Source organism: Schistocerca nitens, chromosome 2 (assembly GCF_023898315.1).
Source record: "Schistocerca nitens isolate TAMUIC-IGC-003100 chromosome 2, iqSchNite1.1, whole genome shotgun sequence".
In the NCBI taxonomy this organism is placed as follows: domain Eukaryota; kingdom Metazoa; phylum Arthropoda; class Insecta; order Orthoptera; family Acrididae; genus Schistocerca; species Schistocerca nitens.
The window spans coordinates 129,814,869-129,838,309 of NC_064615.1; the positions used below are offsets into that span (position 1 = coordinate 129,814,869).

The 23,441-nt window shown below is 45.0% G+C and overlaps 1 protein-coding gene across 1 annotated transcript in view; it reads left to right on the plus strand.

The window, feature by feature from the left end:
- The window catches only part of LOC126234872 (uncharacterized), an 84,619-nt gene extending 76,912 nt beyond the window's left edge, over positions 1-7,707 (plus strand). Inside the window, exon 3 of the mRNA XM_049943613.1 lies at positions 7,531-7,707. Within this exon, the coding sequence (XP_049799570.1) occupies positions 7,531-7,707 (177 nt within the window). The remainder of the gene's footprint in view (positions 1-7,530) is intronic.
- The last annotated feature ends 15,734 nt before the right edge of the window (positions 7,708-23,441 follow it).

The window sequence follows — 23,441 nt, forward strand, 5'->3', positions numbered from 1 at the left end:
TCGTGGGACAACAAACCGAAACAACCTCGGGCTCGCACAAGCCGGTCTTACGACATGATCGAGAAAGTGGAGAGAATTGTTTTGAGGGATCGCCGAATGACTGTTGAACAGATCGCCTCCAGAGTTGGCATTTCTGTGGGTTCTGTGCACACAATCCTGCATGATGACCTGAAAATGCGAAAAGTGTCATCCAGGTGGGTGCCACGAAAGTTGACGGACGACCACATGGCTGCCCGTGTGGCATGTTGCCAAGCAATGTTGACGCGCAACGACAGCTTGAATGGGACTTTCTTTTCGTCGGTTGTGACAGTGGATGAGACGTGGATGCCATTTTTCAATCCAGAAACAAAGCGCCAGTCAGCTCAATGGAAGCACACAGATTCACCGCCACCAAAAAAATTTTGGGTAACCGCCAGTGCTGAAAAAATGATGGTGTCCATGTTCTGAGACAGCGATGGCATAATCCTTACCCATTGCGTTCCAAAGGGCACTACGGTAACAGGTGCATCCTACGAAAATGTTTTCAAGAACAAATTCCTTCCTGCACTGCAACAAAAACGTCCGGGAAGGGCTGCGCGTGTGGTGTTTCACCAAGACAACGCACCCCCACATCGAGCTAACGTTACGCAACAGTTTCTTCGTGATAACAACTTTGAAGTGATTCCTCATGCTCCCTACTCACCTGACCTGGCTCCTAGTGACTTTTGGCTTTTTCCAACAATGAATGACACTCTCCGTGGCCGCACATTCACCAGCCGTGCTGCTATTGCCTCAGCGATTTTCGAGTGGTCAAAACAGACTCCTAAAGAAGCCTTCGCCGCTGCCATGGAATCATGGCGTCAGCGTTGTGAAAAATGTGTACGTCTGCAGGGCGATTACGTCGAGAAGTAACGCCAGTTTCATCGATTTCGGGTGAGTAGTTAATTAGAAAAAAATCGGAGGCCTTAGAACTTGAATGCACCTCGTACACTGTCGGCTCCGTCTCTCATGACATCTGGTGGTCATTTCCGCATTAGGGGTTTACGGAGTCTTTTGATTAGCTAGAGTAATTTTTGGAAATTTGAGATAAGGTCTTATGGGATCAAACTGCTGAGGTCATCGGTCCCTAAGCTTACACACTACTTACGCTAAGGACACACACCCATGCCCGAGGGAGGACTTGAACCTCCGACGGGGGGAGCCGCACGAACTGTGGCAAGGTGCCCAAGACCGCGCGGCTACCCCGTGCAGCTTGAGTAATCAAACTAAAAAAAAAAAAAATAGTGAAACAAAATTAGCATATATCACCGACAATTGGTGTACACGATTTTCTGACATTCTTACTTTAAGGTGTCCTTGAAGTGACAAGAAGCGCATCCTGTGCCATTATCAGAAAAAAAGTTAACTAAATCCAAGCCGAGTATCTACGAGGCTTACTCAGAAAGTAGGTCCGATCGGTTGCAAAATGAAAACCACTGTGAAAATCAAAAATGTTTCATTTGAAACAGTCAGCTACACCTTCCAGCTATTTCTCTACATACTCGCCGCCCCGATTTAGACATTTTTCGTAGTGTTGTACCAACTTCCCAATATCCTCGTCACAGAAGCAAACCGGCTGTGCTTCCTGCCATTCTCACCCTCGTCTATAGCTCATTGCCTATGCCAGAGCGTTGTCTTCATGCCTAGCGGTTCATGTGAGCAAATATGAAACTCTGGGAGAGTCAATTGCCTGCTGTATTGTGGGTGATCAAACAATTCCCATCGAAAACGCTGCAGGAGCATCTTTATTCTCCTTCAGAGTGCGACAGAGAATTGTCACGCACAAGGAAACGCATGACAGTTATGTTACATGGGCTGCATAACATCAGGCGAAATCTCCCACCAGGCCCCCATACTTGGCGGGAAAGACTATTTTCTAGGCATCTTTATGCGCTCACTGTGCGCTCAGAACTGAAAAGAGCGACGTAACGCGATCGACGGGCATACTAGAGACACTGTGCGACACACCTGTGTAAAACTTCATCGGATTTTCATTGTGGTTTCCATTTCTCACCCCATTCAATCTTACTTTCCGAATAGCCTTCATATGGTGTTCAAACTTCGAGCAGGCAGTAACAACGCCAAAGAATGCAAGCGAGATTCACATAAGCGAAAGTTTGTAAATTCTCAAGATTTACTCGGATTCCTGCTTGCACCTACATCCGTCCGCTTCCAGTACTGAAATGAGCCAACATCTGTTTCCACAGAAGGATTTTCACAGTCGTTTCACAAACGCAGAAAATGCGCCCGGATGTTCTGTTCCATCGTGTCAGTGTATTAGCACAGGTTAAACTGATGTGAGCCCGTTGAAACATTTATTTTTCAGGATTACCTCAAAGTGGCGGTGTTGTACATTTTACTTTGTCTAGTTCTGAATATTTTTAATTTTTCGTAATAACCCGCTTCCGTAACCTAGATCGCCAATGTACGCCTGTAAAGTCGCATTCCAGTAGGCGGTAGCCGACTCAAATTCCGGTGGTGGAAGAAATTTTCACTGGCAGTATTTACCTATCAGTGAAAGAAGATGTGTTGGCCTAACGCTCCTGATCACCACACTGTGTGCCAATGTCATGGACAAAGTTCCAAACGTCTCGGCAGGGCCTCATGGAGTTAGGGCAGAGCGACGTCTTTGATGGTGATCGATCCAACGGATGTGGACGTTAAGTACCTAGTGCTGCAGGGTATTTACCGGCATCTTACTGACGATACAGTATCTGTAATGAAGTAATGTCTGAAAAAAGCTACAAAAATATTTACTTATGTATTGATAAGGTTTCACGGTAGTGCTATGAGTCACATCTTGCTTTAAATATTCAGAAATGTAAAATTTGGCATTTTACAACACGCAAAGAAATGTCGTGTCCAATGAATACAATATCAGTGAGTCACAACTGAAATCAAGCAACTCATACAAAAACCAGCGTATGTACTTTTTTAGGGATACAAAACACACCTTACGCTCAGTCGCAAGTAAAGTAGATGAGAGACTTAGATTCGATGATTAGAACACTGGAAAACTGCAAAGCACTCATAACACGATGTGTCCTACCTAGAGCATTGCTCAGACGTGTGTAACAAGTACCACCCTTATATTCTCACCATCTCCAGTTTTCAACACATCTACACTACTGGCCATCAAAATTGCTACACCACGAAGATGACGTGCTACAGACGCGAAATTTAACCGACAGGAAGAAGATGCTGTGATATGCAAATGATTAGCTTTTCAGAACATTCACACAAGGTTGGCGCCGGTGGCGACACCTACAACGTGCTGACATGAGGAAAGTTTCCAATCGATTTCTCATACACAAACAGCAGTTGACCGGCGTTGTCTGGTAAAACATTGTTGTGTTGCCTCGTGTAACAAGGAGAAATGCGTACCATCACGTTTCCGACTTCGATAAAGGTCGGACTGTAGCCTATTGCGATTGCGGTTTATCGTATCGCGACATTGCTGCTCACGTTGGTCGAGAACTAATAACAGTTAACAGAATATGGAATCGGTTGGTTCAGGAGGGTAATACGGAACGCCGTACTGGAACCCAATGGCCTCGTATCACTAGCAGTCGAGATGACAGGCATCTTATCCTCATGGCTGTAACTGATCGTGCAGCCACGTCTCGAACCCTGAGTCAACGGATGGGGGACGTTTGCAAGACGAAAACTATCTGCGCGAACACTTCGACGACGTTTGCAGCAGCATGGACTATCAGCTCGGAGACCATGGCTCCGATTACCCTTGACGCTGCATTACAGACAGGAGCGTCTGCGAGGGTGTATTCAACGACGAACCTGGGTGCTCGAATGGGAAAACGTCATTTTTTCAGATGAATCCAGGTTCTGTTTACAGCATCACGATGGTCGCATCCATGTTGGCGAAATCGCGGTGAACGCACATTGGAAGCGTGTATTCGTCATCGCCATACTGGCGTATCACCCGGCGTGATGGTATGGGGTGCCATTGGTTACACGTCTCGGTCCCCTCTTGTTCGCATTGACGGCACTCTGTACAGTGGACGTTACATTTCAGATGTGTTACGACCCGTGGCTCTACCATTCATTCGATCCCTGCGAAACCCTATTTTCCAGCAGGATACAGCACGGCCGCATGTTGCAGGTCCTGTACGAGCCTTTCTGGATACAGAAAATGTTCGACTGCTGCCGTGACCAGCACATTCTCCAGACCTCTCACCAATTGAAAACGTCTGGTCAATGGTGGCCGAGCAGTTGGGTCGTCACAATACGCCAGTCAGTACTCTTGATGAACTGTGGTATCGTGTTGAAGCTGCATGGGCAGCTGTACCTGTACACGCCATACAAGCTCTGTTTGACTCAATGCCCAGGCGTATCAAGGCCGTTATTACGGCCAGAGGTGGTTGTTCTGGGTACTGATTTCTCTGGATCTATGCACCCAAATTGCGTGAAAATGTAATCACATGTCAGTTCTAGTATAATATATTTGTCCAATGAATACCCGTTTATCACCTGCATTTCTTCTTGGTGTAGCAATTTTAATGGCCAGTAGTGTATGATACCTTTCTCGTACTCTCATCCTTGTCGTTACTTCGTTTCTTCTTATAGGCCCATTTACCTGCACTTTTCTTAATGAGTCCCCAACAAATAGCATTTTACAAGTTAAATTCACGCAATTTGCAAAATCCCAAGAAAAGATTGTCTTCCTCCATTAGCCGTTAGTGTATGAAATTGGTACCGAACTCTCTTAGCGTTCTCCTTTTTCATAATGCAGTCACATCCATCCCGCCGATTTTTTCCCGGCGCACGTTTCTTGGTTTTGTCACTTGCATAACTTTCACCACTTTCCTTCCGCCTTTCAGCAACATTTCCCTTTCAACCATCACAGATTCGTACACCTTTTTCGGGCCTAACTACAACATCAGATTCGTTTGTATCAACGCCATGTTTAGGTTAGAAAATAGTAATGTTTCTGAACACTCGAGCAGAACGAGGCAGCCGTGATATGTCCCCTCACCACTGTGGATGTTGCCATAGCTCCTTCTCTTTCTCACGGAATGGATGACGCTCGAACCATTCTTTTTTTCCAGGGTGTTTTGAACAGACATGAGGATGAGCCACAGGTCCAAATAGTTTGTCATATAACGGACAGGTAGCACCGCAAACCAGAAACGTGAAAACATGAATATTTAATATTGTGGGGCATAGGAACTCGATTAGTTATGATATAACGGATGATCAAAAGTCAGTATAAATTTGAAAACTGAATACATCACGGAATAACATAGATAGAGAGGTACAAATTGACACACAGGCTTGGAATGACATGGGGTTTTATTAGAACCAAAAAAATACAAAAGTTCAAAAAATGTCCGACAATGGCGCTTCATCTGATCAGAATAGCAATAATTAGCATAACAAAGTAAGACAAAGCAAAGATGATGTTCTTTACAGGAAATGCTCAATATGTCCACCATCATTCCTCAACAATAGCTGTAGTCGAGGAATAATGTTGTGAACAGCACTGTAAAGCATGACCGGAATTATGGTGAGGCATTGTCGTCGGATGTTGTCGTTCAGCATCCCTAGAGATGTCGGTCGATCACGATACACTTGCGGCTTCAGGTAACCCCAAAGCGAATGATCGAAAGGACTGAGGTCTGGGGACCTGGGAGGCCAAGCATGACGAAAGTGGCGGCTGAGCACACGATTACCAAACGACGCGCGGAAGAGATCTTTCATGCGCGTAGTAATATGGGGTGGCGCGCCATCCTGCATAAACATCGTACGTTCCAGCAGGTGTAGGCTGGGGATGATGCGATTGTGTAACATATCGGCGTACCTCTCACCCGTCACGGTAGCAGTTACAAAACCAGAATCACGCATTTACTCGAAGAAAAAAGGCCCGATAACGGTAGACGTGGTAAATCCAACCCATACCGTGACTTTCTCGTCGTGCAATAGTCTCCACGACAGTTATAGGATTTTCGGTAGCCCAAATTCTGCAGTTGTGGGCGTTGACATACCCTCGGAGCGTGAAATGAGCTTCGTCTGTCCACAACACGTTACTCAACCAATCGTCACCTTCCGCCATCTTTTGAAACGCCCACACCGGAAATGCCCTCCGCTTCACTAATTCGCCAGGTAACAGTTCATGATGCCGATGGATTTTGTACGGATAGCAACGGAGGGTACGCCTCAGTGCCAACCAAACAGTAGTGTATGGAATGCCGGTGCGACATGCGACTGCACGAGCGCTGACTTACCCGTGCATAGACGAACCCGCTACAGTCTCCATTTCTTCCTGAACTGTCTCAGCTTTACGCCTTGTGCTCGGTCGGCCACTACGGGGTCTATCGTCTAAACAACCCGTGGCTTCGAACTTCGAAATCATTCTCGCCACAGCTGCATTTCTCTTCGGACCTTTACCTTTTCGAATCCCCTTCCTATAGCTATAGGATCGTAACGCTGAACTAGCACATTCCCCATTCTGATAATACAGCTTCACTAAAAGCGCCTTTTCAGCTAACGTCAACATGCTGCGACTGCTGGCGCATCTGATTCTCTCTCTCATTACAGCGCCTTTTATACACGATTGTCATGCGCAGTCACCTTTACCCGTTCGAATCCCCTTCCTATGGCGATAGGATCGTAACGCTGAACTAGCACATTCCCCATTCTGATAATACAGCTTCACTAAAAGCGCCTTTTAGGTAACGCCAACATGCTGCGACTGCTGGCGCATCTAATTCTCTCTCTCATTACAGCTCCTTTTATAAAATGGTTCAAATGGCTCTGAGCACTATGAGACTTAACTGCTGAGGTCATCAGTCCCCTAGAACTTAGAACTACTTAAACCTAACTAATCTAAGGACATCACACACATCCATGCCCGAGGCAGGATTCGAACCTGCGACCGTAGCGGTCGCGCGGTTCCAGACTGTAGCGCCTAGAACCGCTCGGCCACACCGGCCGGCCAGCTCCTTTTATACACGATTGTCATGCGCAGTCACTGACGTTTTGCTGTCCAGCGCCATCTGTCGGACATTTTGTGAACTTTGTTTTTTTTTGGTTCTAATAAAACTCCATGTCATTCCAAGCATGTGTGTCAATTTTTACCTCTCTATCTACATTATTCCGTGGTTTATTAAGTTTTCAAAATTATACTGACCTTTTGATCACCCGGTATTTCTGCAACTGTGAAGTACCTGTCACATCACTTGTCAATAAAATGACCACGTTCTTCATGGTGTTGCTTTTTTCTGGTAGTGTATAATGCGAAAGCTTGCTTACAAGTTTTCAAGAACGAACTATAAGTCATGAATCTAGGAATGTACACCAGACCCTTCGTATTACTCAAGTAGGAAACATGGAGATAGTATTAGAGTCGTTTCAGCGGGCACAGAGAAATTCAAGCAATGTCTCTGCGCCCAGTACGCGAATGGATTGGGAGGACTGCGTAAAACGAGGTGCTCGATACACTTGACAGTGGTTTGCAAAGTGCGGGTGTGGATGTGGAAGTCGGCTTCCACGCAGTCTGTGGAGGGAGGCGGGGGCGTCGCCGCCCTGCCGCCCCGCGCCGACTGCGCACTTGCGCGCAGCCCTGGTCGGTGGTGGGGGGTCGCGGCGGCAAGGGGCGTGGTCGCCCGCCAGCCACCTATTCAAAGAGCGTGCCAAAAACTTCCGGCGGGACCCAAGTCTCCTCCACGTTAATTAATGAGTTTATCGGGACGTGGCCCCCCTCTCTGTCGTGGGGCAGGGAGGCGGAGGAGGCGGTCTGGAGGCAGAGGCGGGGGCAAGACGCCGTGCGCCGCCACCGCCGCTGCAGTGCCATTTTAATTTTCGCCCAAGAAACTTTCTAATTACGAACTTTTCTGATTAATCACAGTAATTAATTAGTGCCTGAGGAAAATAAAGTTAGGGAAGGAGGCGGAGCGGGCCGGTGAGCGCGGTGGTGGCTGGCAGCTTGGGGGACGCGAAAGGTGTCGCCCTGCTCGGGGATTCCCCGCGGCGGCAGCAGGCTAATGACGGCGCGAGGGCGGGCGGCTGCTGGGACGCGCCGTTAAAAGCAAGTGCAGACAGCAGAAGTCACAATCACATGTATAGCAGCCAGACTGAATTCTGTGGAAGGTGTCACTGGTTTCAGTTACGCACACGCACAAACTCCGCTAGCCAACTTAGGTGCTGGGCGGAGGGTACTCAGGACACCACTCTCGAATCCCCCCTTTCTTACCTCTACATCTGCATCTATACCGTGCAAACCAGTTTGGTGCTTGGTGTCGTATTAGTTGCAAGGGTTTCTTGCCGTTCCATTCGTGTGTGGAGTGCAGCAGCAATGATTGCTTAAATGCCTCTGTGCGTGCTCTCTGTGCAACCGATATGTAGGGAACTGTACCACATTGCTAGTTAAGCAGTCCGCCTACATCGCTAAATCAGCGTAGCTGACTGTCATGCGAGAGGTGGGGTCCCAGATCAATTCCCAGCCGGGTTGGAGAGATTATCCGCTCACGGCCGGGTGCCGTGTTGTCCTCATCATCATTTCATCGTCATTGACGAGCTAGCCGCCGAAATGGCGTCAGATAATAAGAGTTGCTCTAGCGATCTGAAAAACCCCAGATGAGGTCTCCTGGCTAGTAATGCCATACGATAATTTCATTTCGTTCTTTTATTGCTGATTCTTGAAATGTTGCTCGTAGGTTTTCGTGAAGAATTGACGTCTTGAGCCGTCTGAAAAATGAGGATTTCCAGCATTTCCCTGACGCACTTTCACGAATCAAACAGATCTGTCATGAATAAAATGTTCTCGGGTTTCCAACCGCGTCAATTGCTTAAAACTACACGAGCTTTCCGCCAAGCACTCCTTGGCCATTGTCAAGTGGTATGACTGCCAGTGGGCTGTTGGTGCGCCCTTATATACGCTAGCTGCTGGCTGTGACGTCACTGGTGCCCGTGACATTGCCATATATGGGCATGTTTTGAGTCGGCGTTCGATGTGCCCTCTTCAACCGCGCGATCGCTGGATCCCACGCAGCGTTGAGCTGCAAGCCACCGTCTCTATTCAGGGTGTTTGCGGTGAATGAACTGAGCTACCTACGTAAGGTTTTCAGGAATAACGGCTACAGCGCCCATCAAGTGAAAGTAGTGATTTCTGGGAAATATCAGAATAAGACCACCGACGAAGACCAGGGAAAGAAACTTGCTTTGCAGCCATTCTGTGGCTCTGTGTCGGGCAAGATAAGTCGCCTGTTGAAAAGACACAAGATCAAATCAATCTTCAGGCCTCCAACGAAAATCCGTCCATTACTGAGACCAGTTAAAGACGCAGTAGGTATCAGAATACCTGGAGTCTACGAAATACCTTGTGAAGGTGGCCAGAAGTACATCGGACAAACAGTGCGCACTGTGGAACAATGCAGAAAAGAACATGAGAGGTATTATCGCCTACGCTATCCAGAGAAATCTATGGTAGCTGAGCATGCGTTAGAAAACGGTCACCACATAAAATTTGACGATATCTCTGTCGTGGCTCGCACTAACGGCTCCTGGGACAGTTTAATAAAGGAAGCTATTGAAATAAAAATTACCGCAAACACCCTGAATAGAGACGATGGCTTGCAGCTCAGCGCTGCGTGGGATGCAGCGATCGCGCGGTTGTAGAGGGCACATCGAACGCCGACTCAAAACATGTCCATATACACTCCTGGAAATGGAAAAAAGAACACATTGACACCGGTGTGTCAGACCCACCATACTTGCTCCGGACACTGCGAGAGGACTGTACAAGCAATGATCACACGCACGGCACAGCGGACACACCAGGAACAGCGGTGTTGGCCGTCGAATGGCGCTAGCTGCGCAGCATTTGTGCACCGCCGCCGTCAGTGTCAGCCAGTTTGCCGTGGCATACGGAGCTCCATCGCAGTCTTTAACACTGGTAGCATGCCGCGACAGCGTGAACGTGAACCGTATGTGCAGTTGACGGACTTTGAGCGACGGCGTATAGTGGGCATGCGGGAGGCCGGGTGGACGTGCCGCCGAATTGCTCAACACGTGGGGCGTGAGGTCTCCACAGTACATCGATGTTGTCGCCAGTGGTCGGCGGAAGGTGCACGTGCCCGTCGACCTGGGACCGGACTGCAGCGACGCACGGATTCACGCCAAGACCGTAGGATCCTACGCAGTGCCGTAGGGGACCGCACCGCCACTTCCCAGCAAATTAGGGACACTGTTGCTCCTGGGGTATCGGCGAGGACCATTCGCAACCGTCTCCATGAAGCTGGGCTACGGTCCCGCACACCGTTAGGCCGTCTTCCGCTCACGCCCCAACATCGTGCAGCCCGCCTCCAGTGGTGTCGCGACAGGCGTGAATGGAGGGACGAATGGAGACGTGTCGTCTTCAGCGATGAGAGTCGCTTCTGCCTTGGTGCCGATGATGGTCGTATGCGTGTTTGGCGCCGTGCAGGTGAGCGCCACAATCAGGACTGCATACGACCGAGGCACACAGGGCCAACACCCGGCATCATGGTGTGGGGAGCGATCTCCTACACTGGCCGTACACCACTGGTGATCGTCGAGGGGACACTGAATAGTGCGCGGTACATCCAAACCGTCATCGAACCCATCGTTCTACCATTCCTAGACCGGCAAGGGAACTTGCTGTTCCAACAGGACAATGCACGATCGCATGTATCCCGTGCCACCCAACGTGCTCTAGAAGGTGTAAGTCAACTACCCTGGCCAGCAAGATCTCCGGATCTGTCCCCCATTGAGCATGTTTGGGACTGGATGAAGCGTCGTCTCACGCGGTCTGCACGTCCAGCACGAACGCTGGTCCAACTGAGGCGCCAGGTGGAAATGGCATGGCAAGCCGTTCCACAGGACTACATCCAGCATCTCTACGATCGTCTCCATGGGAGAATAGCAGCCTGCATTGCTGCGAAAGGTGGATATACACTGTACTAGTGCCGACATTGTGCATGCTCTGTTGCCTGTGTCTATGTGCCTGTGGTTCTGTCAGTGTGATCATGTGATGTATCTGACCCCAGGAATGTGTCAATAAAGTTTCCCCTTCCTGGGACAATGAATTCACGGTGTTCTTATTTCAATTTCCAGGAGTGTATGTCAATGTCACGGGCACCAGTGACGTCACAGCCGGCAGCTAGCGTATATAAGGGCGCACCAACAGCTCACTGGCAGTCATACCACTTGACAATGGCCAAGGAGTGCTTGGCCGAAAGCTCGTGTAGTTTTAAGCAATTGACGCGGTTGGACACCCGAGAACACTTTATTCAATGTTATCGCCGCGAGACTCTGCATTCATACAAGATATGTCCTGGTTTGTTGTGCTCTTCTTTGTATGCATTCTGTATGTCCCTATTAAACCTTGTAACTATTCTCAGATTAGCTACACAAATCACAATATTTCTTCTCCGACAACACCGATATACTGCGATGTATCCAAAATAGTCTTAAACATATACCTGAGTACGAATTATTGTAAGAGCACTTTTGATGAGGTTAGTAACTAGTGTAACACAATGTACTTATAACTGGGAAGAAATAATTACAAAATATAGTTATTTGCTACGAAGAAATAAAAACTTTGAGCTTCGCCGATGACATTGTAATTCTGTCAGAGACAGCAAATGACTTGGAAGAGCAGTTGAACGGAATGGACAGTGTCTTGAAAGTAGGACATAAGATGAACAACAACAAAAGCAAAACTAGGGTAATGGAATGTAGTCTAATTAAGTCGGGTGATGCTGATGGAATTAGATTAGGAAATGAGACACTTAAAGTAGTAAAGGAGTTTTGCTATTTGGGGAGCAAAATAACTGATGATGGTCAAAGTAGAGAGAATATAAAATATAGACTGGCAATGGCAAGGAAAGCGTTTCTGAAGAAGAGAAATTTGTTAACATCGAGTATAGATTTAAGTGTCAGGAAGTCGTTTTTGAAAGTATTTGTATGGATTGTAGCCATGTATGGAAGTGAAACATGGACGATAAATAGTTTGGACAAGTATAGAATAGAAGCTTTAGAAATGTGGTGCTACAGAGGAATTCTGAAGATTAGATGGGTAGATCACATAACTAATGAGGAGGTATTGAATAGAATTGGGGAGAAGAGGAGCTTGTGGCACAACTTGACTAGAAGAAGGGATCGGTTGGTAGGACATGTTCTGAGACATCGAGGGATCACCAATTTAGTATTGGAGGGCAGCGTGGAGGCTAAAAATCGTAGAGGGAGACCAAGAGATGAATACACTAAGCAGATTCAGAAGGATGTAGGCTGCAGTACGTACTGGGGTATGAAGAAGCTTGCACAGGATAGAGTAGCACGGAGAGCTGCATCAAACCAGTCTCAGGACTGAAGACCACAACAACAACAACTTCTCTTTTCCCGTCGTCTTGCAGATAGTTCGCAGATAATCTTTGGATCTGTTGTCTAGTGGGGAGGGCTCGTTTCCGTACTAACTGAAGCACTCTTTTAATATCTGAAAGCTTGATAATTAATTTATTCCAGAACTCTGCTTAAAAACTTCATCTTGAAAATACACATCGGAAAAATCAACATCATCTCACTGTATCTTCGCGTGACTTAGCATCTCAAACAGCTGAACATTACAATACATATCGCAATGTATCGGAAAAATGTTTTGACTACTTCTCACGTGATCTGACGTCTGAAATGAATCAGAACAACCGAAGTGATGTCCACGCGCTTTACGTCTACTTATAATTTCGTTGTTCGCGCCAGAACATTCTCGAACAGTACATATCTTTAATTAATTCAAACTCGTATTTCAATAAAAGTTTATATTTTTAGAAGCTATTATCATAAACCTACTGAAGTACAGCTTTTGTTTAAATTAATTTCAAATTTCTCTTCGAAGATTCTGAAAATTGTGTCTTTCTTTCTTTTGAAATTTTCGAATCAAAATGATTTCTAAATTAAACTTACCATACTTTCATCAGTAAATAACTAAATTTTTCGCTGAAGATATATGAGAAATAATTTAATTAACTAGCGTCTGTGTAGAAGTCTCACATAATTTCTATTTTGTGTGTGTTATATTATTCACTATTTGTCTTTAAATAATATTTACAAGGAAACTAATTACATTTTTTTCACACAGTAAACAATAATAAATATTAATCCTAATGAACTTAAATAAAAATGAATGATTTTGGAAGTTTACATGTCTTTCATTATGAATTCATTAGACTGAGTGATGGAACATTAAAGGAACAGTAGTCGCCTATCTGTTTCTATTTTCTCTGTTTCAAAATAAACCACGACATGACAAATCTTTATTGGCATATGTTATATATTTTGTCATACGTGACAGTAATCCAAAAGATAGGCTTCTGTAAATTAAACTCTTACTAAATGAAATGATTACTTTCATATAGTCACCTGTGTCGTGTCATAAATATATGATTTCTTATTGTAAAGCATACTAGTGACTTGGAATCGACTACTTCTTAAAAGGAATTTTGCATCTGCCTAATACATTTTAACTTAAATGGTCTAGGTCCCACGCACTTCATCAGTGTTCTACGGTGGAAAGAACACGTCTGCATTTTCCCGGTACCCTACGAATGAACCGAAGTCTGCCACCTGATTTACCAGCTACTGAACCTGTGCAGTCATTCCGTTTCATATCAGGATAAATTATTATTCCTGGCATTAATGTGAGATGACTGATTTCAGTCGCGCCTTATTAATATTGTTGTAATCGTACACACATTTTTACCTGTTGTAAAGTGCACCATTTTACATTTCTGGACATTTTCAGCATCTTTGCAACACTTCGAAATCTTATCAAGATCTGAATGAATATTTGTGCAGCTTTTTTCAGTTGTCGAATTCCGTGGAGTTGCATGCAGGTCGGCCGACTACCGTTGCAGGAGTAGCAGGTAAGCTGCTGCCCTCTGGGGCGGAGGTGGTGTTTTAGAGTGTTAACAGTCCGGAAGTCGTGAGTTCGTTGGCCTTTGTAACCAACAAGGTTACCTTTCCAGTACGGGAAGGTATGAAAGGGTTCTTAACAGCGTTCCTGTGTGAGGACATAGAAAACTACTAATTTTTTGGTTTTCTCGGTGAGTATAGCGCGCTTGTATGTGCTCGGCGTTAAGAAGCCTCATAGCACAAAGTGCAGCCATTAGCTACCTGCAGTTGGTGACGGATACCAGTGACGGACTTGGCGAGGCTTAATTGAAGCCAATAAATTACATTTGTTTGCGATGAAACTCGAAGTGTGATGTTTTTGTGCGGCTCTTTATCTGTTGACTTCGAACTGCGCTACTATTTTTATTTTTGTGAAGGATAACGGTGGAAACTGCTAAGGAGCCAGATCGTAGCTGTATACAAACTGGTAGCGGTGTATATTTTCCTTCCAGTGATTGAATCTCGAAATTTCTCAGGAAGTTGTTAGATTGCTGCAGGGTATTCATTAATGGCAAAAGAGTAGTGACAGTTTTAACCGTGTCCCCCGGATCACTGCAACGCTGACGACCTTTATACAGACTGAAGTAATACTGTAGCAGCGCAAACGATTAATCCTCATTCGCCATGTCACGTCACCTACATGCGACCTGAGTAAAGAAGGTATTACGAAAAATCTTTTAGCTTAAACGATGTCCATGTCGGACTGATTCAATAGCGAATCGTGGTTTCAGATCACATAAAATCTGTCGTTCCATCGGTGAGAGAGAAAAGCGTACTGAGCTTTCCACAATAACGAAATGGTTCAAATGTCTCTGAGTACTATGGGACTTAACTTCTGAGCTCATCAGTCCCCTAGAACTTAGAACTACTTAAACCTCACTAACCTAAGGACATCACACACATCCATGCCCGATGCAGGATTAGAACCACAATAACACTACTATTTTTGAATGTCTCTCTCTATCTCTCTCGTAATCATCAGAGAAGTGAACAAGAAATATTTCTTTTTGGAAGGAACTGGTTTGACTCAAAATTTTCAAAATTTTCAAAATTATAAGCACCTCACTCTCTATCCACGTTGATAAGTCGGACTTCGTTAAGATCAAACAGGCGGGCTCTATATAATAAATGTAAATGATAATTATCCGCCGGCCGGTGTGTGGCCGAGCGGTTCTAGGCGCGTCAGTATGGAACCGCGCGACCGCTACGGTCGCAGGTTCGAATCCTGCCTCGGGCATGGATGTATGTGATGTCCTTAGGTTAGTTAGGTTTAAGTCGTTCTAAGTTCTAGGGGACTGATGACCTCAGATGTTAAGTCCCATAGTGCTCAGAGCCATTTGAACCATTTCAACCATTTTTGATAATTATCCAAATGAGGTGGCCATAATGACGCTGTGCAAGTCGCGACCAAGCTGGCTAATTCATCTCATAAAAACGAACCGTCTGATCGAGTAGATGAGCTACTAAAAAAATCAACAATTAATTAGCATGCTATAGAATTGAAATAGAGAGATACAATACGTCTGTTTGCTAAAACTTTCCTTATTACTTAACAACATTTACATCGATATTTCGTTCCAGAATTACAAGTAAGAAGTTTTCTGGTCGAACATAGGAAGAACTTAGGTCAAGGAGCCATTGGTAACAGAATTCTAAATCATCGTAACTTTGTTGGGGAAGTACCAGAGCTCCAAGCATTAATAGAAAGCACGGATGCTCAAATCGTTATAGAAACTAAAGCTACCTACAGCCGGAAATAAGTTCACCCGACATTCTTTCGAAGAACCTAACGGTGTTCATTAAGGATAGGCTAAACACCGTTGGCGGTGGCGTGTTTTGTTGCTGTTAGAAGTGGTTTATCTTGCATCGAACTTAAAGTGGACAGTTCCTGCGAGTTAATTTGGGTAGCACTCATTCTTGGCAACTGGAATAAAATAGTAATTGGAGAGTTTTAACTACCTCCCATGTCAGATGATACAACTGCTGAAAAGTTCAAAGAAAATTTAAGCCTAATCTCAAAAACATGCCCCACTCATACAAGTATAGTCGGTAGTGACCTCAAGTTACCCTCGATGTGTTGATGGAAATACATGTTTAAAACCGCGGGTACGCAAAAAATATCAGTCAAAATTGTGCGAAACGCCTTCCCTGATTATTATTTCAAGCAGTTAGTTCATGAGCCCACTCGAATAGTAACGGTTGTGGAAACACACTTGACCTTTTAGCAACAAATAATCCTGAGTTAATAACGAGCATCAAAACAGATACAGGGATTAGTGAACACAGGGCTGTCGCAGCGAGACATAATATTGCAACTCCCAAATCCACCAAAAATAAACGAAAAAAGTATCTATTCAAAAACCAGATAAAAATTCACTTGACATCTTCCTGAGGGTCAATCGGCACTCCTTCTAAATTGAAAATGCAAGTGTACACCAGCTGTGGCTTGAATTCAAAGAAATAATATAGGCAGCAATTGAGAGATTTATACCAAATAAATTAACAAACGACGGAGCTGATCCCCCTTAGTACACGAAACGGGTCAGAATACTGTTGCAGAAACAACGAAGAAGCATGCCAAATCTAAACGAATGCAAAATCCCGGAGATTGGTGATCTCTTACAGAAGCTCGAAATTTAGTGCGGACTTCAATGCGAGATGCTTATAACAGTTTCCTCAACGAAATTTTGTCTCGAAACTTGGCAGAAAATCCAAAAAGATTATGATCGTATGGGAAGTATGCCGGCGGCAAGACACAATGCACGATAGCAATGGAAATACTATCGATGACAGTGCTGCTAAAGCAGAGTTACTAAACATATCCTTCCTAAATTCCTTCACCAAAGAGGACGAAGTAAATATTCCAGAATTATATTCAAGAACATCTGCCAACATGAGTAACTTAGAAGTAAATATCATCGGAGTACTGAAGCAACTTAAATCACATAATAAAAGCGAGGTTCAAATGGCTCTGAGCACTGTGGGACTTAACATCTGAGGTCATCAGTCCCCTAGAAGTTAGAACTACTTAAACCTAACTAACCTAAGGACTCCACACACATCCATGCCCGAGGCAGGATTCGAACCTGCGACCGTAGCGGTCGCGCGGTTCCAGACTGAAGCGTCTAGAACCGCTCGGCCACACTGGCCGGCTAATAAAAGCGAGTCTTATGCTTAAGATTATATACGAGTGACATTCCTTTCAGACTATGCTGGTGCAGTAGCTCAACGTAACAATCATATACAACCGTTCGCTGGACGAAAGATCCGTATCCAAAGACTGGAAAGTTGCACAGGTCACACCAGCATTATAAGAAAGGCAATAGCTGTAGGCCACTAAATTACAGGCCCATATCGTTAACGTCGATATGCGCCAGGATTTCAGAGCATATATTGTGTTCGAGCATTGTGAATTACCTCGAAGAGAACGGACTATTGACACAGAGTCAACACGAATTTAGAAAATATTGTGAAACACAACTAGCTTTTTACTCGCACGAATTGCTGAGTGCTATTGGCAAGGGATTTCAAATTGATTCCGCATTTCTAAATTACCAGAAGACTTTTGACACCTCACAAGCGGCTTGCAATCAAATTTCGTGCATATGGAATATCGTCTCGAGTGAAACATATGTGATATCTGGCGGTCCCCTAGGTAGTGCTATAGTCCCTCTGCTGTTCATTGTCTACAAAAACAATTTAGGAGAAAATCTGACCAGCCGTCTTAGGCTGTTTGGAGATGATGCTGTCCGTTATCGTCTAGTAAAGTCATCAGAAGATCAAAACAAATTGCAAAACGATTTAGAAAAGATCTGTACGGTGCGAAAATTGGAAATTGACTCTACATAATGAAAAGTGTGAGGTAACCACGTAAGTGCTAAAAGGAATCCGTTAAATTTGGGTTCCACGAAAGTCGGTCAAATCTATAGGCCGCAAATTCAACTAAATACCTAGAAATTACAATTACGAACTACTTAAATTGGGAAGAACGCATAGAAAATGTTGTGGGAAAAGCGAACCAAAGACTGCAATTTGCTGGCAGAACACTTAGAAGATGCAGCAAATCTACTAAGGAGACTGCCTACGCTACACTTGTCTGTCCTCTTTTGGAGCACTGCTGGGTGGTGTGGGATCCTTACCATATAGGATTAACGGAATACATCGAGATAGTTCAGAGAAAAGCAGCACGTTTTTTACTGTCGACGAACAGGGAAGAGAGTCTCACAGACATGATACAGGATTTGGGGTGAACATCATTGAACATCACTGAACATCGCTGTGGCGGCATCTTCTCACGAAATTTCGATCACCAACCTTCTCCTCCGAATGCGAAAATATTTTGTTGACGCCAGTCTACATAGGGAGAAAGATCACCAACCTTCTCCTCCGAATGCGAAAATATTTTGCTGACGCCAGTCTACATAGGGAGAAACAATCGTCATAATAAAATAAGGGAGACCAGATCTCGCGCGGGAAGATAAAGGTGTTCGTTTTTTCCGCGCCCTGTTCGAGAACGGAATAACAGAGAATTATATTGAAGGTGGTTCGATGAAGCCTCAGTCAGGCACTGAAGTGTGATTTGCAGACTATCCAGGTAGATGTATGTGTAGATGAAGAAGAGAGAAATGAACTAACAAACTGACAAGATCCTTTTTATAATCGAAAAAAAATCAACGTTATAAGGAGACTATATGAATGTGATACATATGCGTGTTCCTCTTTCGGTAGAAATGTATTGTTTTTCGTTTGACCAAACATCACTTACCCAAGCTGAATTACACAGTTCAGGAATGAAAAAACCACGGCGAGGTTTCAACCAGTAAATGTTTACGAGTAAATCTATGCAGCAATCCGTCGCATAATTTGTCGTTTCTGTTAAATCGTATTTGTTGCACTGTTTGTCACTTAGCTCAACGCTTCCAAAGGGCTAGAAGACGAAATATCAGTTCCGCCGAGTGGTCTACAACACGTGTGAAATATCTTATTATGCTTTTATAAGAAGTAACATGACTTCTATCCAAAACGTCCGTTTTCTAAACAAAATGAGAATTTACATTTTGTGATTTTTGCTTAATCCTGTACTGATACTGAAACAATATCAGGATAGAAAGCTTTATGTATTAGAAAACGTTGTTTATAGAGAAAACTCAAGTAGTCGTGTGGCTAGGGCCTCCTGTCGGGTAGACCGTTCGCCTGGTGCAGGTCTTTCGAGTTGACGCCACTTCGGCGACCTGCGCGTCGATGAGGATGAAATGATGATTAGGACAACACAACACCCAGTCCCTGAGCGGAGAAAATCTCCGACCCAGCCGGGAATCGAACCCGGGCCCTTAGGATTGACAGTCTGTCACGCTGACCACTCAGCTACCGGGGGCGGACAACTCAAGTAGTGAGTTAGTTATTAACATTCAGTCGTCACAAAATCTTAGTCATTCATCGAATTTAAGGTGAGAGGTGAGAACCAATGTAGTAAACAGTTGTGGCATTGTTAGTTGGGTAAGCCCATCCACTACTGTAAGGTCGTATCACATCGGATGGGAAAAATCGGTTTTCAAGTGTTCTGAGGCCGAAAAAAGAGCATAAAGAGAAAAATGACATCGGTTTCTAATTGTCGTGGGACTGGCGCGAGACATGTTCAATATGCTGTCCAGCATTTTCTGCCACAAGTTGAAATCGAGGAACAGCATATACGACAACAGATCGGAATATTCCAGGGGTCACGATCACAGTGCGTTGCGCAATACCTGTCTTGTGTTCAGCTACATTCGTAACTGGAGCACTGAACACAACACATTTCCGATAACCCAACAGCCAGAAGTCACAGGGAGTAAGATCAGGTAATGTGTAAGGCCAGACTATAGGGAAATGACGGCTGATAATTCTAGAATTTCCTGCAGCAGCCGCTTCATTGGCTATGCAACGTGTGGAGGGGCGCCATCTTGCATAACAATGATCCTACCCACATATCCACGCTGTTGACGGGTTGGCATGACGTTGGCACGCAAAAGACTCTCATAGTGTTTGCCAGTGACGGTAAAGGTAACAGGATCCGCAGGAATCATCAGCTCAGCCTAACAATAAACGGTGCTGTCAACCCGCATCACATAGGCACATTTGCAGAGTGAAGTACACTACTGGCCATTAAAATTGCTACACCACGAAGATGACGTGCTACAGACGCGAAATTTAACCGACAGGAAGAAGATGCTGTGACATGCAAATGATTAGCTTTTCAGAGCATTCACACAAGGTTGGCGCCGGTGGCGACACCTACAACGTGCTGATATGAGGAAAGTTTCCAACCGATTTCTCATACATAAACAGCAGTTGACCGGCGTTGCCTGGTGAAACGTTGTTGTGATGCCTCGTGTAAGGAGGACAAATGCGTACCATCACGTTTCCGACTTTGATAAAGGTCGGATTGTGGCCTATCGCGATTGCGGTTTATCGTACCGCGACACTGCTGCTCGGGTTGGTCGAGATTCAATGACTGTTAGCAGAATATGGAATCGGTGGGTTCAGGAGCGTAATACGGAACGCCTTGCTGGATCCCAACGGCCTCATATCACTAGCAGTCGATCATCTTATCCACATGGCTGTAACGGATTGTGCAGCCACGTCTCGATCTCTGAGTCAACAGATTGGGACGTTTACAACACAACAACCATCTGCACGAACAGTTCAACGACGTTTACAGCAGCATGGACTATCAGCTCGGGGACCATGGCTGCGGTTACCATTGACGCTGCATCACAGACAGGAGCGCCTGCGATTGTGTACTCAACGACGAACCTGGGTGCACGAATGGTAAAACGTCATTTTTCGGATGAATCCAGGTTTTGTTTACAGCATCATGTTGGTCGCATTCGTGTTTTGCGACATCGCGGTGAACGCACATTGGAAGTGAGTATTCGTCATCGCCATAGTGGCGTATCACCCGGCGTGATGGTATGGGGTGCGATTGGTTACACGTCTCGGTCACCTCTTGTTCGCATTGACGGCACTTTGAACAGTGGACATTACATTTCAGATGTATTACGACCCGTGGCTCTACCCTTCATTCGATCTCTGCGAAACTAAAAATGTTCAAATGTGTGTGAAATCGTATGGGACTTAACTGCTAAGGTCATCAGTCCCTAAGCTTACACACTACTTAACCTAAATTATCCTAAGGACAAACACACACACCCATGCCCGAGGGAGGACTCGAACCTCCGCCGGGATAAACCGCCCAGTCCCTGACTGCAGCGCCCCAGACCGCTCGGCTAATCCCGCGTGGCTGCGAAACCCTACATTTCAGCAGGATAATGCACGACCGCATGCACGCCTTCCTGGATACAGAAAATGGTCGACTGATACCCTGGCCAGCACATTCTCCAGATCTCTCACCAACTGAAATCGTCTGTTCAATGGTGGCCGAGCAACTGGCTCGTCACAATACGCCAATCACTACTCTTGAAGAACTGTGGTATCATGTCGAAGCTGCATGGGCAGCTGTACCTGTACACGCCATCCAAGCTCTGTTTGACTCAATGCCCGGGCGTATCAAGGCCGTTATTACGGTCAGAGGTGGTTGTTCTGGGTACTGATTCCTCAGGATCTATGCACCGAAATTGCGTGAAAATGTAACCACATGTCAGTTCTCGTATAATATATTTATCCAATGAATACCAGTTTATCATCTGCATTTCTTCTTGGTGTAGTAATTTTAATGGTCAGTAGTGGAGTTCCGGCTGACGTGCTTGCGGATTTTCCATTGTGTATATTCTGCAGCTCTGCGTATTGCATGTCCTTGGAGATGGAAGTGGGCTTCACCTGTTCAGGGAATGTTCCATGGCCATTCATTGTCCACCTCTACGCGGGCAAGAAATTCCACAGATAATTCGTTTTGCTGGCAGGTCAGCAGGAAGAAAATCCTGGACATGAGTAGTTTTGTGTGGTTAACAATGCAGGAGGTTTCGTAGGATTTTAAGAACCGTGCTCCCTGGCATGTACAACGGTTACCCGCGGACTGCGTGGTTGTACACCACCGCTCGGGCCCTCCTGCAGTGCTGTGGCCACATGTTAGATAGCACCTGTCTTTTTGAATTCTGTAATCGTTTTCTAAAGACTCTTAGTAGGCTTGATTTCAATAATTTAGATGCCCGTATCTACCCCATAGATAATAGTCATATTCATATAAGTGATTACTAGCCCACGAACGGTGAAATGGAGCCTCAGGTGACAAGATGAAGTTTAGCTGGTCCGTCTCGACCTTTTAGGGTAATTCCCTTTACATTTATTTATAGTTGCAATCCAGAGACGACTTCATCCTTGTCCATTTATGGTATGCACATGGGCATATTAGTAGCTATCTTTATTACTTTTTAATTCTTCCCTGTGACGAACATGCAGTTGCCCATGTCAAGGGTCCAAAAATTTTCCTATGTGTCTTTTCGGGTCAAGCACGTTAAATCAGATCTTATCTAATTCACAATAGCCTTTAATGTAAGAGGCGATAATTCTCTTTTTCAGCACGTAGTGAAATTGACCTCTGCCGGTCGATAGAGTATAAGGGCGATGAAAGGGAGTTGTACGACCGTTCACGCAATTGCCATATTTTTTACACGTAAACGTAATTTGACCTATGTTGGTCAATTGCTATTACATGGGGATGAAGTGGCGTTGTTCGTTCAGCATGCCGCATAACAGCGCATAAAGCTTCACTCAGAACTGCAGAAGTCTCATCTGTTACACCCCCTTTTTGCGTAATACTAGTGTCGATCGTCAATTAAAGCTCATGGTGTTCACATTTGCCACTTGAAGTAAAAATCTGAAAAGCGATGATTTTTCTGTTATATAGTTACTGAGAAGCCACATCAGCCACTGTAATTTACGACAAGTTAGATAAGTAATTAAAGATAATTGAGGGTCACTGTAGACCATTTTGATAGTTTTCTCTTTAGTGAAACTGAATTTAAACATAGATTATAGATGTGATATGGCATAGGTCATCCTTCGATCCATTGTAGAACTTGGAAACCCATTCAGGGAATATTCGTTCACATTTTTGTTGAACGCAGTTGGTTTTTATCATCCTGTATTAAAACATTTCCTTTTATCAATAGTGCAATTTATAAACAATGTTTTGTGAGTAGAATAAAATTTCCAATGGTAAACTTAACTGCTTTTTCGACGTTATTTTACCAGCTAACTAAAAATAGGAAAGCCTTGAACCCCTTCCACTAAATTTAGTTAGTATTAAGGTTCTTTTACAGGGAGTGCAGTGGAGCTGACGCTGAAATCGTTAAGTATTTGGTTATATCATCGCTAGTCTCACTGAACTCTTCTGAACTCTACATGTCATGTGTGGTCTGGCGTCTCCTTACCAGCAACAGGTCCCAGGTTCAAACTAGTCAATTCCCTAAAAAAACACGCTCAGAGCGTCGTTGCGCGAAAGTGGTAGGGAGAAAACGGCATAGAACAACAGACACCACGCAGAATGTTAGAAGGTTGGT